Source organism: Carya illinoinensis, chromosome 11 (genome assembly GCF_018687715.1).
Source record: "Carya illinoinensis cultivar Pawnee chromosome 11, C.illinoinensisPawnee_v1, whole genome shotgun sequence".
Taxonomy (NCBI): Eukaryota; Viridiplantae; Streptophyta; class Magnoliopsida; order Fagales; family Juglandaceae; genus Carya; species Carya illinoinensis.
Window position 1 is genome coordinate 20,385,630 of NC_056762.1, and position 16,267 is coordinate 20,401,896.

At 31.9% G+C, this 16,267-nt stretch overlaps 1 protein-coding gene across 5 annotated transcripts; it reads right to left on the reverse strand.

Annotated features, from left to right (window-relative positions):
• Positions 1-586: 586 nt before the first annotated feature.
• On the reverse strand, positions 587-10,614 carry LOC122282092 (calcineurin B-like protein 9). 5 transcript variants are annotated; one of them, XM_043094037.1, is made up of 10 exons: positions 10,370-10,614; positions 9,631-9,818; positions 6,307-6,470; positions 5,011-5,093; positions 3,395-3,454; positions 2,712-2,820; positions 2,516-2,568; positions 2,316-2,396; positions 1,071-1,183; positions 587-976 (listed from the first exon to the last, which is right to left on the reverse strand). In XM_043094037.1, the coding sequence occupies exons 3-10, from the start codon at positions 6,383-6,385 to the stop codon at positions 913-915; spliced, it is 642 nt and encodes a 213-aa protein (XP_042949971.1). In that variant the 5' UTR covers positions 6,386-6,470; positions 9,631-9,818; positions 10,370-10,614; the 3' UTR covers positions 587-912. The 5 variants fall into 5 exon arrangements, with proteins under 5 accessions (XP_042949971.1, XP_042949969.1, XP_042949968.1 ...); XM_043094035.1 differs by having other exon boundaries at positions 6,307-6,476; XM_043094034.1 differs by having other exon boundaries at positions 6,307-6,447; positions 10,374-10,613.
• Between the last annotated feature and the right edge of the window lie 5,653 nt (positions 10,615-16,267).

Below are 16,267 nucleotides of genomic sequence, written 5' to 3' on the forward strand. Positions count from 1 at the left end.
CTTCATATATTACGTTAAATTTTCTTTATAATAAAAGTAATTTTACAATCTAACATGCTACATTAATTTTAAGTTTACTTTTATAAAATCCCTTTATAAAAAAAAAGTATTTTGTTAGAACAACAAAATTACAACTAAATTACAATTAAGCATTAAAATTTAGATTTTTCTTTTGTTTTGAGCCATTGTATTTTCAAAAAAGATTGTATCAACGTGAAGAAAAATCATTTTTAAATGAAATTTGTATTTGAATTGTAATTTAGTTGTTCTTATATCATGTCCTAAAATGAAACTGCTTACTGTGCAGCCCGTGTTGTAGTGGCCATATTGGACCGTGGATAGTGATACAATTGCTTGGGCCTTTTTGCAATGTTGGGCTCTATAAGTGCTACCCCTTACTCTTGACACATTAACTATAAATGCATTTGCTTGTAACTTCACTTTCCTCTATAAAATCTGATGGCCATACCATTCCAATAGATCTCATAAGGAAAACAAAATAAAATTAAAAATTGCCCTTTGCAAACAGACTAAGGCAGTAAAAGCTTTGAATCATGGCCCTGCAATGATCCATTGAAAAAAAAAAAAAAAAAATTTACAATTTTAATTAATACTATCAAAAAGAAAATTGGCTACGAATTTCCAAACTAATATAACGTTTTACAATCGCCAGAGTTAGCCATCTGAATGCTGCGACTACACCCTTCTTCTGCTGGTGGATATAAGCCTCCTCAGCTTCATATAAGCTTCCTCGGCTTCACATCAACCTTACCTACTCGTTCTGAAAAGGAGTAATGAACTCTTTCTTTCTTTTGCCTCTCACAATGTTTGTTGTTCAATTGCTCAAAGAATTACATCGAAATATCTACCACACTAAATTCATGGTATTCCTAAGCTATTTATTCCTTTCTTTCACGTAGCAATCTCATCAACCTCAGAATTAAACACAAAACTTGGAAATGTCGTTGTTATATCCCTGCATTTAATTCAACAAAAATATATATAGTGAGATGAGAACTAGATAGTCATTAAAATAGATTAATACCCAACAAAAATAATTGGTCTCATACCTCAGATAGGGGAGGGTCATGATCTTTAATAATGATGGATTCTTAATAACGAAGTTATGCCACTCGGACTTGTCTATCTTCCCATCTTGGTCCACATCAGCTTCCGAGAATGTCTGTCCATAAACATTATGAGCTCCATGGTAAAATCATTGTTCATGATATAATGGACAAAATAAAAACCAAAGACAAAAATAATAAGTGAAAAAGCAAATCATTAATTCTAATACCATAAATATCCCAGAAAATCACAAAGCAGAATCTTTCTACATTTGTTTTTGACAATCTAGGTGCTTTATGAAACTTTAATGGATGATTGGGAACATATTGAGGAGACGAAATATGTCCTGCTGTGTCTTATCCAACCCCTCTAGAGTGGTATTGGAGTGTAGGATGAAAAAAGAAAAGAGTTAAACCTAGACTCTTACTATCTTTTTTTAAGGTAAAAAATCCAAGAGACAGTGCAAACACAACATGCCTTTACCCAGTTGAAGGACAGACTTGTCTAACTCATCCCCATTACACGGATCAGGTAAATCATCGGTTTCTCACCGTGATCCCTAGAAATTATTTATACCCAAAGGTTCAAACCTTAGAGCTGAAGGGTGCCTACAGCCAAGATGAGCTTGTTTGGGTACTAGAGTATTCTGATACTTCATTACTATTCATTATTTTATCATTTACTTTTCAACTACTTTTCATTACTTTTTATTACTATTCACTACTATTCAATATTTTATCATTATTTTTTCACTACTATTCACAGAATATTTGATATTACCTCATTGCCCAAACGCAGTCTAAAGCTCTTACCACTTGATCCAACCCCTAGGAGTTAAATAACGGCTATTGTAGCTAGTAAATTTCTTGCTGTTGTACAAAAGACTTTTTTTCGTAAGTAAAAACAAAGGGCAAAGCGGTGATGCAGGAACTCAAACCAAAGACCACTGTAAAGACTTACAAGGCTGAACCACTGGACCAACACGTCGGTCCATGCTGTTGTACAAAAGACAGATGGATTCCCTCCTACCCAGGAAATGAGGGAACTACAGGGCAGTCGGGGGCTAGCTCTCATTGTCTAGCCATATACAACAAATAACCACCCGTGCGCAGAAGGATAATATATATCTATATATATATATAATTCGTAGGCTTCAACAAGGTTTAAAGAAGGCTCATCTAGAACAGGCATATATTCATGTAACAGTTTATACCTCAAAATTTAGGATGTCAGCAACCACAACTCACCTTATCCAGTATTATTTCAATGGTCTCATCAGCCAACTTCATTTCAGACTCGCAAAGAAGAGCAATTAACATTTGCTTGACCTGCCAAAATCCATATAAAATCCTCTTTTGCAATAAGGCTAACCATAGCAAACAAGCAAAAGGGTCCTGAATTTGCATGCAAAGTTAACAACAAATATTATTGTAAACTAACAACAGACCTCTTGGCGCTCAATATAGCCCGTACCATCCAAATCATAGAGTTTAAATGAAACTGCAGAACAAGACCACCCAATAGTTTTCAGTAAAGTTATATAAAATTCTAAATACATGTAAGTGTATGTATACAACTACACATCGCAACAGTCCTATATACTTTGCAATTGAATGTAAATATTTCATATCTGTGAAACTTACAATCAATCTTGTCTTCTTGAGGGGCATTAGGATGGAAGACATTAAGTGATCTGACAAAGTCACCAAAGTCTATGACTCCCTTCCGCTTAACATCAAACAGATCAAAGATCTGCAAGCAGAATTACTCCAATTTCAAAACCACCATAATTGATTGTAAGGAGCCATTGATAGCATATCAAGGTAAACATAAAAGAAAAATAATTCACAGAATAAGTATTAAGTTGACAACAATTTTTATCTTCTTTTCTTTATTTTATATTCAAAATTCCGCCTTTTTTCTCTCTGTGTGAGATAAACAGCAGCCATGACCTCCAACTCAATTAAAAAAATATAAAATGAAAAATGTTTGTCTTGCAGCAGCAAATCAGAACCCAAACCTTGTTTTCCATTTACTAGGCTAAACTAATCAAATTAATTACTAGGCACCAGAAGATAATTAATGAAATATTAATACATCATATTGTTTACATTTCCAGTAGAAGGTCGACCTCAGTTTTTGTAATCACCATTAGAAAAAGATGAAATGAAGTGAAGAATATACCCATCATAGGTTATTTAAAAATTTCAAGCATCTACATTTGGCTTTAATTCCAGTAGTACTGGTTCAATGGTAAAATGTTACTAAAAGCTCCACAATCTCCATCTAAATGTTTATGTAAAATGCAAACAAGAAGATATAATACCCGATTCGCAAAGAGATTCTCTTTCTTTCTGTTCTTGAAGAGTGCCAGCTGAAATTCTTCCTGCATATACAACACAAATATAAAGTATCTCATTCTAACTTAAGATCTTCACACCACATTCCCAAGTCCTGATATAAATTGAGAACTAAATCGAAAAATATAAATAAGACAATTCTAGATTTTTTAATGTTAGAGGTTTGATTTCAATTTTTTTCTCCTTTTTTAAGATGCAACATTATTAATAAAATTTCTTTTGTTTGATTTGTAACAACATATCACTTTCAATAGACAAAATATAACCGATCCCTTTATATTTTTTTATGACACAATCAAACACAAGTAGGATCTCATCAATTGTAGTTTTAAAAAGTTTCATTTTGCAGAAACAAATGTTATGGTATTATTTTTTTGTCGTTAAACAAAAGTTTTATTGAGAATCTCTAAACAATGCATGTGAAAAAAAAAAGATCCTTCTTTAATAGCTCATTATTTCTCTTTGAGAATTAGTTTCTTTTCTTTTCTTTTTTTAAACATTATCTTAAAAAACTTGGAAATGATGGCTTGGAAATTCTTGTTTTAACCTTCTTATATTGTAATTATTCAAAACAACTTTGAGTTGAAGAAATAACTTGATGTACCTATAAGAAAACAATTGTCAATCAAGTGTGTTGTCTCATCATCAAGAATGGAGGAAAAATGCAAGGTGAGAAAGAGAACAGAAGAATAAGAATCATAGAAAAAAAAATAGAAGATTAAATTGAATTAAAATTATAGACAAAAAGTCCAATCTCTATGATTCCTTTTAACCTCTCTACATGGTAGAGTGCTTTTCACAACACCTAATTTCTTTCGATCTTATTCCTTTTTACTGCACAGATGGCTTTCAGGAGACAAAACTGCCTCTCTGGATCTTTATTTGATGCAATATATTTGTATCATTCATTGCACTAACCATTGTAGATGCCTCAATTGATCTTCATATAATTCTCTATTTTTCCTCAATTATACTATAACACTTGCTCTTTACATATCACCTTAAAAGGTAATAAATTGTTTTTTGCCATTCTTAATATATAGTACTTTTCATTTCTACCTATCAAAAAAATAAATAAATAAGTACTTTTCATTTCTAAAGATGCCTTTTAATAGGAAACTTATTTCTTGGGCCCTTTCAATACTACTTGTTAAGAAGTCTTGTTCAGTGGGGGCCTTGTATGAAAAACCACAGAGAGAGCATTGTGGAAGATTCAATATTTGGATATGACTGCCAAACCCCTTCTTCATCGTCAATATAATGGAATAGGAATGCATGTATTTGCAGTCAGGGGTGGCTGCCTGTGCAAGTTAGGTGGTAAAGGCCCATGGCTTAATTAAAGGAAACATCAATTACAAAAATAGGGTAACCGACAGCACAAGTCTGTTGCCATCCAAAAATGGGCACAGAAGAAAACAAACCACCTTATTTTTATTCAAAAAAAGGATATTACAATAATACACAAAAAGGATACAAAAAGTAAAAAGAAAGAAAAAAGCAAATTAGGTAAAAGTAGCATGGTGGGCAATGCAATACGATAAATGAATTGTGGAGAGGAGTCCTTGGTTACAAGCAGTCATACCTTGTTTATCAACCCATCATCAATCACAGAGCTGCTGATGCTCTTGAAAAGCTCAAAAAGTGCTTCAACTTCACTAACACTGACTGAAGTATCATAAAAGAACAACACGATGAAGACATTAAAGCCAATGAAGAGAAACACTATATTGAAAGTCATATAAAGAGGAGTAATACTGAGATGCATGAAATAACATAATTCATATCTAGTCATTATCAAAACTCAGAGAATGATCTTAAAGTCCAGTCAGACATGCCATTTATTTCTTTTATTTTTCTAATGCAGCCACACATCTCCCATTTCCAGCATCTACCATTTCCAGATGATCATAATAGAAGATACAAACTATCCATCGAACCTATGACTTATCAAACCCAAGAAAGCTTAAATATACAAAGCAAAAATTGTGAATGGAGATTTATCAAGAGTTCTTTTTGTATTCCTAAAGAGGGTAAAACAAAAGATAATATTTTTTTGATAGTCAATAAGAGATTTTATTCCAAGTAGACAGGTATAGCCCAAGTACACAGGATGTATACAAGTTAGTACACCTAAATACATGTTAAAGCGAAACAGAACTAAAATAAAACATTACAAATGTTCCCATCCCTTACAAGATTCTTCACCCAAAAACTTCAGTGCTTCAAAATATGTCACAAACAATAATATTGTGACATAATCAACACAGAAAGTTAAAATATTGCTCACATTGGCATGGACAGCCACAATAAGTGAAAGGAGTTGAGATTAAAAAATAACAGGAATGAGAATAAAGCTAAATTAAGATTTATCATTAATATGTTTTGTAATTTATAATTACCTATAGGTTTATTAAATAATGTCTTCCCATAGCCAAGTCTAAATGAGTTGCAAACCAACTATTTGGGCTTCTAGCATTACTATAACAATAACTATGATATATAAATATAACGTGTGGCCTCACACAGCTTTATTTTGTTTTTCCAGTAGTTATCTTTTCTTAACTAAGATTATATCAAAACAAAATTAAACAACACGCTTGCACACAAACACAAATTGGTGATTGTGTTTTAAGCACTTAAATGTTGATTAATTAAAAGATTAATTAACTGTGTTTTGAACAAAAAATTGGTCTGTTACAAATTTGTATAACTTCATTTAAATTTCACTAGGTTAATTTTCCTTTGCTGAAACCCCAAGCCTCTCAAATATTAGAATTTAGAAAATTCACAACATTTACATGTCGTAAGGTCAACCATTGCAAAAATGCACATTGTGGATGGTGTATGCTGGCAATAAAACAGTGAAGGAGCAACTTACAAGCTGTTTGGGAAGCGAGAACTACTGGGTCCTCATGTCCAGGGACCTGTCTTCTTCCTGTAGACTGGAAACAGCCCATTTACAGGAGAATAAGGGAGGAAGGGTCTCCACCACCAAACAAGCGCCTATGCCAAGGCCTCACTACAATATATCAGCAAAACCATCTTAACCTTGCAATTAAAATCAAAATTCAAACACCACCATGCGGAAAAACAACAATAATTAGTCAGTTAATTGATCCAAATTCACACATATTCACTAAATTTGAGAACAAGTCAAAAAATAGAACAAAATGCAAAAACTCAAACTGGATCACTAAAATCATCAATTAAAAAAAAAAACAGAAAATCCAGCATTGGAATTAATCTTATTTCTGCCTTTTAAAATGTAAAGGAAAAAAACTTGGTTAAGCCAAATAATCGAACTAGACTCAAATGAGAATATCTTCAGTTAGGACCTGGCCTAAAACAGGTCCTATAAAACAACCAGTCTCCCATTGATTTTCAACTAAAACAAGATGGCACCTGATCAACACCCCCCCCCCCCCCCCCCCCCCCCCCCCCTCTTAAAAAAAAACAATTTTGGGAAAACGTCATCTGTATGCATATTTCACTCTAGCCACGCCAGAGTCAATCTCATCGCCTCACAGGTTCAGCCTACTATTGTTTTCGTTTCAATATGAAAAAAGTAAAATAAAATACAATTATTCTAATACAAGTTTTCCTACTCCAAAACGCCCTGACCAGCACTTTTAGTGATAGAATTCAGATATTAGGGATCAAATCTGAAAGCTTTTAGTATTGAAAGAAAGCTTCATAGTTGGTAATTGTGTAGAATAAAGTAATGAAGAATCATGGACTTGTTCATGGGTTCAAAAACCCTAGCATGCAATATTTTAGTTACCAAAACAGTATTTGCGGAAAATAAATTCGACCAGAACATCTTATGTTGAGTTTTTGCTTCTTTTTAGTCCCACACCGGTGGGTTATTAAGTGAGGGGCAAAACTTAAGGCTATAAATAAGGGGCTTAGCCTCTTAGTTTAGGTGCACCAGTTGAAAGCTTATCTAGTAACTTTTGACTTTAGTTAAATTCCTCTATTAACCTTTTGTAAAAAGGGAAGAGGTGTAAAGTTAAAGTTTTACTAGTGGGGTAGCTTTGTAGGTGTGGTGAGGAGAAAAATTGTGTGATTGTAACAATTTTTCACATAGTGAATTTTCTTCTCTGGGTCTGGTGGTTTTTTCTCCTGTTTTGGAGTTTCCACGTTAATTTCTTGTGTTGTTATTATTTCTCTATTTTTCTTGTTATTCCTGCAAAGGGTAGATCCTAGGGGGGTGAATTTGGAGGTCCAAATTCCCAACAATTGGTATCAGAGCCACTAGGCTCTTTTTGTGGGGTGGAGCTTTGGTGTGGTAGTGTGGATACGTACAGTCTAAGGAGGTTCTGTCTAGAAGATTGGAAATTTTAAGTGTGTCCATTGTGACCCTCCAATCTTTCCTGGGAACTGACTTAGTGAGGTACTATTCATTTCTACAGTAAATTCATCAAAGCAATGTCAGGAAGTAGGCCTTCAAATCTTGTCAAATTTGAGGTGGAGAAATTTGATGGGAGAATCAATTTTGGCTTGTGGCAAGTACAAGTCAAGGATGTCTTGATTCAATCAGGATTACACAAGGCATTGAAGGGCAGACCAGCACCTGAAGTCAGCACTGGTACTAGTGTGACTGGTGAAAGGAGCAGATCTAAAATGAGCGATGAAGATTGGGAGGATCTGGATTTGAGAACAGCAAGTGCGATACGTCTGTGCTTGGCCAAAAATGTTCTTGCAAATGTGCATGGAATATCTACGGCAAAGGAACTCTGGGAAAAACTTGAAGAGTTGTATCAGACGAAGGGCGTCTCAAATCGTGTGTACCTGAAGGAGCAGTTTCATACACTGCGGATAAGTGAAGGTACAACTATTTCAGATCATTTAAGTGTTCTCAATGGCATTGTCGCTGAGCTAGAAGCTATTAGAGTTAAAATTGATGATGAGGATCAAGCCTTAAGATTCATCTGGTCTCTTCCACCTTCCTATGAGCACATGAAACCTATTTTGATACATGGGAAGGAGAAAATAATTTTTTCAGAGGTTACCAGTAAAATCTTTTCTGAAGAGAGAAGACTAAGTAGTGGAAGTAATGTTCCACTTGAGAACTTAGCGATGGTAGCAGCTGGAAATGGGAAGATGAAGAACTCCATGAAGAAGAAAGTAGTCTGCTGGGGGTGTGGACAATCTGGGCACGTCAAGAAAAATTGTCCAAGAGCTGGAGCAGGTTCGGCAAGTGGCTCCAAGTCAGTAAATGGAGATACTGATATTGATGCTAATATTGTCTCTCTCCATGGAAGATTTTGATCTTTAAAAAGAGACATGTACATCCTCATGGCATGCCGCTAATTCCCAAAGTTGCCATGATAGAGGATGTGTTAATATTAGCGGGTCCACAAGTTTGCACACAGGCATTGGTTTGGCATTGATGCAGGGTGTGTGGTGGAAATTCATGTCGATGGCTGATGAATTTCCAGGAAAGCCAAACGTGGAAGTTACACCATAATTTTCAGCAATGTTGTTTTCGACATGGGCCGAAGTGAAATGCTTGGAATTGGTTTATTCTGAGTGGATATGCTTTTATGGTGAAGCATGATAGCGAAAGCTATGAAGATCTTCATTGAGGTGGAGCTTGGCTGTGGGACCAGTCAAAGTCGCAAGGTGGAGATTGTTGAGTTTTTGCTTCTTTTTAGTCCCACACCGGTGGGTTATTAAGTGAGGGGCAAAACTTAAGGCTATAAATAAGGGGCTTAGCCTCTTAGTTTAGGTGCATCAGTTGAAAGCTTATCTAGTAACTTTTGACTTTAGTTAAATTCCTCTATTAACTTTTTGTAAAAAGGGAAGAGGTGTAAAGTTAAAGTTTTACTAGTGGGGTAGCTTTGTAGGTGTGGTGAGGAGAAAAATTGTGTGATTGTAACAATTTTTCACACAGTGAATTTTCTTCTCTGGGTCTGGTGGTTTTTTCTCCTGTTTTGGAGTTTCCACGTTAATTTCTTGTGTTGTTATTATTTCTCTATTTTTCTTGTTATTCCTGCAAAGGGTAGATCCTAGGGGGGTGAATTTGGAGGTCCAAATTCCCAACATCTTATACAAATAAAAACCGAAACCCACCAAAAGTTACATTTAAGGATCAAATCCACATACACACGGTCAAAAACCACAAATAAAGGAATCAGAATTATAATCCCAAAATATCGCTGCACATGAAAATGGAAAATAAACTATGGAGAGGCTGTACCTGCAAGGAGCTGAATCGACTGTGCTGTTCCGGCGCGAGGCAGCGATCGGAAGGAGAGAGATAACGGATGGGTAACGAAGGGAAGGGGGATACAACCTGCTAAAATTGCTAACCCCTCGACTCCCAAATTAAAAGATATAACCCAGGACTCACAAGCTCATCATATTCAATACGAGTCCAAGAAAGCCCTATAAAAATCAAAGAAATATAATCAGAAAAAAAAAAGATCGTTACATCGTTCAAATAATTTAGAGGGAAGAGACAACCCTAAAGTTCTGTCCGGTTGCTTAGAGCGCAGACTTCTTATGATATTGTAATTGTATGGAAATTTTATACGAATAAGCAACTATCGTTCCTCAAAAAAAATTTCCCAGACTTTACCAGAGACAAACGGGGTTTAAGTGATTATGTTTACTCTTTTCAAATACAATAATTACGATGGGGCAGAATCCGGTGCATCTAGCTTTATTTAAAAAATGACTCCGAACAATGGCATGAAGAAGGAGACCGACAGATCGAACATTTAAGCATTTATTTCCGTTATATTGATTAGTTTTCTCAGAAGCCAAACATATAGCAATCCTTTCCAATCAGCCTATTTGAAAAAATAAAATAACCCCATACCTAAATTCTAAAACCACACTGCTCAAAAATAAAATAACTTCAAAGACCCTCACAAACCCAAAATTGACCCCAAATAAAAAAACAACAAAAGATCAGCGAAGGATGAGAAACTTACCGACCTAAAAATTGGCCGGGGATTCAGATTCCAGAGAAAATCCTCCAGATAGAGAGGCTTTAAGAGAGGGACGGAGAGAGAGAGAGAGAGAGAGAGAGAGAGAGAGAGAGAGAGAGAGAAGTTGGGGGTTGATCGGACGGCTGCGATGGACTTTCAACCGCTACAATCCCGAGAAATTCACGGCCAATTTCACTGAAAACAGTTTGTTCCAAAGAAGTCGACAGCAAAGTTGGAAACGCCTGGGGCACTGATACTACATATAGGATGCACGTGCGCATCACGCTCTATTTGAGCGAGTGAAGAAAACGAGGAATCTTTCACCTAAATTAAGTATTATAAAATATAATGAGAATCATCCTAAATAAATATATGGATTTTTATTTATGTTTTATGTTTATTGAATTGTGTTAATTTATTGTACATGAGATATGTTTAACATCTTTGTTCAAATATATTTATTTTTAGTATGACAACTACTTTCTACCAAACTTACGTATTCAAAACCCAAATACAAAATTAGCGCTTATCTTTGTTCAAATATTGTCAAGATTCTTGAAGTAGAAAGTGCATCATCAGATTTTGAAAGAATTATACTAAAATATCCATGTTTATAAGCCTTTGTACATGGCATAAACAAGCTTGTTATCATGTTAGGCTAAGGGCTAGTCAGAGAATGAGATGATTTGAAAATTTTGTGAATAGTAATAAGATAATTTGTAAATAGTGGTCAAATAATTTGAATTGAGTATATATTTTTTTTATTTTGAAAAAAAAAATTGAATAAAAAATATTATAAAATTAAAATATTGTTAGAATATAATTTTATAATAATATTTTTGTTTGGATATTTGAAAAAGTTGAAATTATTTTTTATTTGAAAGTTTGAAAATGTTATAATGATTAGTTGAAACTTTTTATATTTAAATTATTTTTGGGGATAACATAAGATGAGATAAAACGAGATTAGATGAGACTTTTATGTCTCATATGAGATCCCAAACTTGTTCTAAATCAATGGCAGATTTAGAAATTTATTTATAGGGTCGAATTATTATTAAAATTTTTTTATAATATATTGTAATATATATAGTGCAAAAATATGATTAACATAACTTGAAGTAAATTTTTATCAATATATTTATCAATTAGAAACATGTGACATGCGTTTAAGTAATTAAAGATAGATAAGAGTTTTAAGACCACTAAAATACAAATATTCTTTAATTTTAAATTTTCAAATGTTTCATCTAATCATTACTAACTTTTTCAAATTTTTAAACAAAATATAAAAAATAATTCAATTTTTTTAAATTACAAAACCAAAAATAATATTAAAAAACTATACTGTAGCAATATTTTAATTTTATAATTTTTCTATTTAATTTTTTTCTCATTTATCACAATTTTATAAAATTTTAATTGGTTTTGTAAGTATTGAGTTTTGGTAATTGGACTGACCCTAATTTTAAGCTGAGTGTAATATATAAAAATTTAACTCTTAAATTACTAAATTTATTTTAACTCAAAACCTCTTTATACGTGATATCTATAATTTTTTTAATTTAATATTTCTTTAAATGCGAGACTCGTAATTTTTTTTTAATTTTTTATAAATATATCTAAATTTTGATTAATATCTAAATTCATATTAAGTGACATTCACAAAATTTATTCTATTATTTTAATTTATTATTATTTATAAAATTATTTTAATTTATTATTATTTATAAAATAGTCATTTCAACTCCACTTAAATTAATTCTAAAGATGAAATTAAATATTTTAACTTTTTTTTATGCTTTCAGCGTCGATAACTATAAGAGTGAGAGGAGGTTTAGAAGTCATCACATGCCAATGTTTGTCCTTTTTGGGTTGCACCATGTGAAGACAGAGGTCTGCAGCTCCATGTGAAAATAAGTATTTAAAAAAAAAAAAATTATTTATTATATCGATGAAAACAAATGAAACCTTTTAGATATATTTTATTTTTAATTATAAGGAACGGAGAAGATAACAAGACATAAATAAAGAGAATCATACTATCTTTATTGAAAATATAAGATTACCTTAAAATGATTAGGATTTCTTAATATTGTTTTACTCAAGGAATTTTAAATTTTTAAAAAATATAAATAGCATGTACATCACACTGTATTTAATATATTTTTCATGAATTAAAACATTAAATATCACAATCTTCATATTAAATATATCTTGAAAGTGCGATAACGATTGATTTATTATAGAGAATGTCAATCCATCTAAGAAACTCACACCATCAATTGTAAATAATATAATATTTATTTTATGTATTTATCTCTCTTATTCTAAAGCGATAACATGGACAAAATCTCTCTAATTCTAACAGCATATTCTAGTTTAAATCCGCTTCACTTCAGTGTGATATTTTATTGGACAGAAATTATAAGAGGACAAAAAGGTATATTGATAAAAGAAATTGTTAAGGACGTGTTTCACCGTCACCTATCACACAGATTACCTACAACAAATGAAGAGGCGGCGCTGGTTGTCCTATGGAATCTCTGATGTCAAAGTCAGAAACATAAAATGAGAGTAAAAGTGTATAGTAAATCAAATTAAGAATTTGTTATTTCCTATAAGCTATTTGTAGAGGTTATTTTCTTAGAGTAATAGGAGTCTAATTAGCTTTGCGAAGTTTTTTCCTTGTAGGAGTCTAAGTCATGTGAAACAGTTCCTTTCTAAGAGTAAGAGTTTATCTCCTGTTAGGAATCTGAGTCTATTTCTTCTTAAGAGAGTGAGTCGATCTGTCTTATCTCTTTTTGTTTTTATCTCTTAGTCAAAGTTGTGGGGATTCAAATATCTATTTCACAAATGATAGAGCTACAAAAAAATGTATACTTATTTTGTACATAAGTTTTTTTTTTTTAATTTTCATTACTTAAGGATTAATAAAGTATTTTTTTAACAATTTTTTTATTTTTAAAAATATTCAAATGGGTTTATAAAAATGTTTAAAAAAATAGAAAAAAAAAGGTTCATACTATTCAGTCGAAAAAAGATGTAGAATTTTCGGTAACCCTAACACCACTCTATTGATAAAATAAAATATTTTTATAGTTTACAAAATTTATTTATTTTTTAAAATATTATATTGTTGAAAAGGGAAGAAAAGGTTGACTTTCCTCTTACTGATTACATTGACCTTAGGAATAAAAGTCTGCCAAGAACTTTTAAATAACTTATCTTTGAAATAGTTGGATAAAATATAGTCGTCGCAACATTATTTATTCAATTAAAGCCCATTTTGTCGTAATTTGATATCTCAATATCTTCATTTATTTAATTAGTTAATCTTACCGTAGTCTATTTTTCTCTCTCTTTGCTTTGCCGAGTCTTTTGCGTGGCTGATGGGTTAACTTGATGGACAGCACGAGAGGGTTTGGCATTGGACCGACCAAAGATAATTAAATAATGTAATTTTACTGTTTAATAAAGGATGATTATGTCCCTCCACTGATACCTTTTAGTATTTGTTGTATGCGTGAACTTTAATCATGTAATTTAGAATATACAAGTAAGTTTCAAGTGCCCATGTCGGTTGGAAGTCCCTTGATTCCTTAAAAAAATGCTAGATTTGATTCTCATTGCCTTTTAGAATTACCTTCTTCATAGCTATTATGCTGTTGTTTAATGTTTTGAGATTGTGGATTTGATTGCATTCTATCTCATTTTATTCTCACCAATACGCAGGCTTCACAAGTAAATATGGCCAATTTTCTTTAAGAAAAATGCTGAAGTGTCCCCTCCCTACACTTTGGCGTTTCTATCATTTATTTTAAGAATATGGGCACGAAACACTGCAATCAATACAATGGTGCTTTTGTATGGAGCACCTCACCCTTTCTCTTGTATTTCTAATATAATATTAATACACTTTGATTAAAAATAACTATTCTGATTGCATTCTATATTGAAGAAAAATGTTCCCAATGTCCTGCAACATTAATTTGGGAGCCCCCACCATATACCAACATCATAAAGATCACTACTAACGAGATGAGTTTGCCAATGGAGGTGGGTGGAGATTGATTATGCAAATGTAGACTTTAAACGTGAAAAGGGGATGTAGATATTGCAGTAGTAAACAATAGGAGATCTGGCTTAAAGGTGTCCCCTATTCTAGAATTGAAACTTTTCTTGAATATTTCAACAGAAATGGTTATACAAGAGAACAATATTTCATTAAACAGCTATAATGATTCAGTTACCGTCAAGTGTAATGCTAAACACCGGAGTGAATCCCTAGTCATCATAATTCTAAACTTGTAGCATAGGTACACAATCTCATATGCGTGCATTTCAAGCATATAGGTTTTGAAAGAAGGAAACACGCATTATTTATGGAGAAAAGAGGAATCATACGTGAAGTGTGAATAATTAGGAACCACACATGAAATCAGAGAGCATCATAGAAAAAGCCCATGAGATCATATTCTTTTCTTCTCTTGCCAATTCTCTTATAATCTACACCAACGCTCCAAAATCCATGTCAAAGCCTCATCTCCAAGAGACCAGATTTTATAAGGAATTAAAAATCATGATTAATATTATTATAAAGTTTATACACCACGTACCATCCACGTGGGATAATTTGAATATAACTTTTTGAATATTATTTAAGAATTGGCAAGAGAAGAGAATTGTTTGAATTTAGGTGCGGTTTGGATAGTGAGTTAAAATGAGATGAGTTGAGAATAAATTTAAAAGTTAAATAAAATATTATTAGACTATTATTTTTTAATATTATCAATTTGAGATTTGAAAAAACTGAATTGTTTCTTATATTTTGTTTGAATATAATTTTTATTTTAAAGTTTGTAAAAATCGTATTGATTTTTGTATTTAAGTAATGATTAGATGAAAAATTTAAAATTTGAAAGAAAAAAGTATGTTATGATTGAATGATATTTGAGAATGAAATGAAATAAGAATTCTATGAATGAAATGCCTGTTTGGATAATGAGATGGTATGAAAATTTTGTGAATAGCAGCGAAATAATTTGGATTAAGATATTTGATTGGATCTTGGGAAACAAGAGAGAAAAAGTTGAACAAAAATATTATAAAGTTAAAAAATTGTTTCAATATAATTCTTTAATATTATTTTTATTTTGAAAAGTGAAAAAATTGTATTATTTTTTGTATTTTATTTGAAAGTTTGAAAATGTTACAATAATTAAGTAATGATTAAATGAAAATGTTGAAAATTTGAAATTGAAAAATCTTGTAAATTTGAGTGATATTTAAGAAAAAAATTATGTAAAATTTTGAGATGAGATGAGATTCTCATTTTCCAAATATGGCCCAAGTGTTTTGTTGACATTCTCAGCTTAAGAGTATATTTTTTTTTTCTCATTTTCTTTCTTTATCATTTTTACACTCAAGCCATATATTGCCCCAAGCACAGGCTTGTACATACTTTCGAACCGGTTGAGTTTGGATGTTGGGATGAGTTGAGTTGAGTTGAGTTGAATAAATATTGTTATGATTTTTTTTTTAAATATTATGAGTGTGTTGGGATTTGAAAAAGTTAAATTTGAAATTATATTTTATATAGAAATTTGAAAAAGGTGTATGGGGATTTGAAAAAGGTGTATGGGGATTTGAAAAAGTTAAATTTTTTATTATATTTTATATAGAAATTTAAAAAAGTGTATGGAGATTTGAAAAATGTGTAATGATGAGATGAAGTGAGTTGAGGAGGGTAGTACTACTATTTAATATTTTATCATTATTTTTAACTTATTTTTCATTACTTTTTATTATTATTAAATATTTTACTATTACTTTTTCACCACTTTCTCACTAATATTTACAGATTATTTGAGATCAAATTACTACTCAAACGTAGCCTAA

Excerpts from the sequence above, each read along its gene's own strand:
- LOC122282092 (XM_043094037.1), bottom strand. The coding sequence starts at position 6,385 with ATGGGCTGTTTCCAGTCTACAGGAAGAAGACAGGTCCCTGGACATGAG. Across the intron at positions 2,397-2,515 it reads GCTATATTGAGCGCCAAGAG|GTCAAGCAAATGTTAATTGC; the intron begins GTCTGTTGTTAG and ends GGATTTTGGCAG. Across the intron at positions 977-1,070 it reads ATGACCCTCCCCTATCTGAG|GGATATAACAACGACATTTC; the intron begins GTATGAGACCAA and ends AATTAAATGCAG.